This window comes from Juglans regia, chromosome 6 (genome assembly GCF_001411555.2).
Source record: "Juglans regia cultivar Chandler chromosome 6, Walnut 2.0, whole genome shotgun sequence".
NCBI classification, from domain to species: domain Eukaryota; kingdom Viridiplantae; phylum Streptophyta; class Magnoliopsida; order Fagales; family Juglandaceae; genus Juglans; species Juglans regia.
Genome location: NC_049906.1, coordinates 20612497 through 20615223, shown reverse-complemented (window position 1 = coordinate 20615223; position 2727 = coordinate 20612497). Strand labels below are relative to the sequence as shown.

General features: G+C 39.3%; 1 protein-coding gene across 1 annotated transcript; it reads right to left on the bottom strand.

Annotated features, from left to right (window-relative positions):
* Positions 1-665: 665 nt before the first annotated feature.
* On the bottom strand, positions 666-2439 carry LOC108980948 (protein FAR1-RELATED SEQUENCE 9-like). The gene is made up of 3 exons (XM_018952006.1): positions 2324-2439; positions 1924-2131; positions 666-1304 (listed from the first exon to the last, which is right to left on the bottom strand). Exons 1-3 carry the CDS (start codon positions 2437-2439, stop codon positions 666-668), a joined length of 963 nt encoding a protein of 320 aa, XP_018807551.1.
* Between the last annotated feature and the right edge of the window lie 288 nt (positions 2440-2727).

Sequence of the window (2727 nt, the reverse complement as noted above, 5' to 3'; positions counted from 1 at the left end):
CATTGCCCTAGTTGTGAGCCATCAAACTCAACGTGCTGTAGTTGTGATCCATCCAACCCAAATTGCATCTGTAAAAAATATTAAGTCATATATTAATGTCATGTCAACTGATGTCATTAAAATACCGATAAAGTATGGATCCACTTACACTTTCTTGACTTTGAATTACTGTTAATCGGGGCTGGGTTCCACTAATGTCAGCAGCTGGTATGTTTGATGGAATAGTCTGATGATAAATACTCGTAAAAAATATTGCAATAAATCATAACTAAGTATATAAATTAGATATATACTTATTATATTACCTAGACGTGTCCAACATCCAAATTGGAAGGGCCAAATAGCCTCCTACACATGTCCACGACTGGTATATCTTCCCCATCTCGCTAATAAAATAGTAACCAATTTGTCAGATAGTGTTTATATGAAAATTTAAATATACAAGGTAACATTACGAAGTTGCTTCCCTTTCCCTGCGCTTTCTTCGTCTTCTCCTTAACTTTCTGCAAGTCTCTCTCGATCTTGGATGCTCTCCTTAGAGATGGGGGTCTATCTTTTCCTCGCACAACAAATTGAGTGAGTGCTTTTGTTAAACTACCAATTGTAGTTGTGTCCTTTGTCGTGCCATCAACATTTAAACACTTTTCAGTCATCGAGGGAGGTTCTTAATTCGCTTCATACAGGTCAATCATTGCATTTAACTTAGTCGTAGCATCCTCAGTATGCTTTTTCGAACTCGCCGCACAAGTAATCATCTTATAACATATATTCAACAAATTTGAATATCGATTAGCATCTTCCCTTTGATTCCCTGCGTCATTGCCGCTATGGATTAATGTGTGTCCTCTTTTTATGTCCTTTCTCCATTGATCCAGAATGTACCTATCTGGTATTGTCATAATCCCGTTACATTTGAAGACAGCGAAGATGTGCTGGCACACTATCCCCCTCATTTCAAATAAACTACAAGAACACTTGGCGACTGCATCGTCCTCAATAAAATCTATTAAATGTGTAACCAACTTAGTGAAATCTTCGACACGAACTTCATCATCTACCAGATAGGTCTTGACTGTAGCATCCGCACCAAGTAAAACTGGGTCCAAGTTGATAATGCCGGTAAGTTGGTGTTGAACTTCCCTGAATTTAGCATTTGTGTACAAATCTTGATATCGCTTTTCAATTGGAGATCTAGAGATGCAGGGAATTGTGACATTAAATGACTGGAAGTCCGCGCAATTTTCGTTCTCAATCTTCTTTTTCAAGGCATTATCATACTGATTGACAAACTCTTTCAAGTTTGTCTTAGCATGAACACATAACCATCAAAAAATGCATTCATGCTTTCGCTCCATTGCGTTGTACTCATTCTAGCCCAAAAAACATTCTTCAAGAATGTCGGTACCCAATGCTCACACTCAGTGTATAAACTCTGCAACCAAACACTCTCATACAAGTTGTACGTGTTAATTAACTTGTCCCAACATTTTTCAAACTCTTTCTGCGTTTGGGTGTCATACACACATTTCATCAATGCAGTTTTCATTCCAGTTATGTAAAAACCATAACAGCCAAACTTTTTAGGAACATTCTTCAAAATATGCCACCGGCAAAATCTATGTCAACTTTCTAGGAGAACAATTGCAATTCCATTTTTTATAGCTCTGTCTTGGTCAGTGATAATAGCCTTAGGCGCTATACCATTCATACATTGCAACCATGTTTGGAATAACCACACAAACATCTTAGTATCCTCAAAGGAAACAAGCCAGCTCCCAACAAAATTGACTGCCCATGGTGGTTTACACCAACAAATGGCGCAAAGGGCATCCCATATCAGTTCGTCAAGTATGTGATGTCGAAGGTTACGACATCCCAGAAAAATTGGTAGGTTGCTCTACTACAGGGGTCTACCCAGAATACATTTTTTAACCTCCCATCATCATCCAAGTCCATTAGTGCAAAAAACTCTGAATTTTTGTACTGCATCTGAAAGAAGTATTCTCGAAGCGCTCCAGCACCACCTGCGCCCAATCGTAGATGTCGTGCCTTGTCGATGTAGTTACGGCAATTAGTTTCCAAAAACGAGAGGTTCTCAAAACCACCCGCGCCAACAACAAGAGACCCAAAACTGTTATTCATTCAGATGCCGGCCAAATCATTCGTATCTAGGATTCTTTTAACAGATTCACTCACTTCTCTATTATATCGAAAGAAGCAAGATTTCTTTAGACTGAGGTCGTGGTTGTGGATATTGTGAACTATAGTCAGCCGAAACTTTCCATCAGAACCTTTTAAGGCATTAATTTTTTCCTTACATTACATCCTTCCTGTCGGATGTGGGTTTGCAACATTCAAAATCCTATTCCGGGCCTTCCCTCCACAGGCACAGGCAAGGGTGACATATCTAACAGTCTCATCCTCTCCCCTCTCACTCATTTTTGTCATCACCGCAAATCCGCATTTCTTACCATATTCCTTATATCATTAAATCTTCCAAGGAATTAAACTCCATCCCCGAAACTGGCTCATCATCACCATCCATTTGCACTTTCTCAGATGTTCCAGCACTGCCATACTCGATTTCTTCTGTATCTGGTCTATCAGGATGAATTTCTTCAACTCTAGAAGATGTAGCTAGCGATTCAGTTTCCCTAACATCAGGTCTATTATCCTCCATACCAAGAAATCTACTTGTAACAAAAGTATTGTCGAGAGACAACTGGC

Excerpts from the sequence above, each read along its gene's own strand:
- LOC108980948 (XM_018952006.1), bottom strand. The coding sequence starts at position 2,439 with ATGAGTGAGAGGGGAGAGGATGAGACTGTTAGATATGTCACCCTTGCC. Across the intron at positions 2,132-2,323 it reads CCACATCCGACAGGAAGGAT|TTTTGGGTCTCTTGTTGTTG; the intron begins GTAATGTAAGGA and ends AATGAATAACAG. Across the intron at positions 1,305-1,923 it reads ATGATGGGAGGTTAAAAAAT|ACAAACTTGAAAGAGTTTGT; the intron begins GTATTCTGGGTA and ends GTTCATGCTAAG.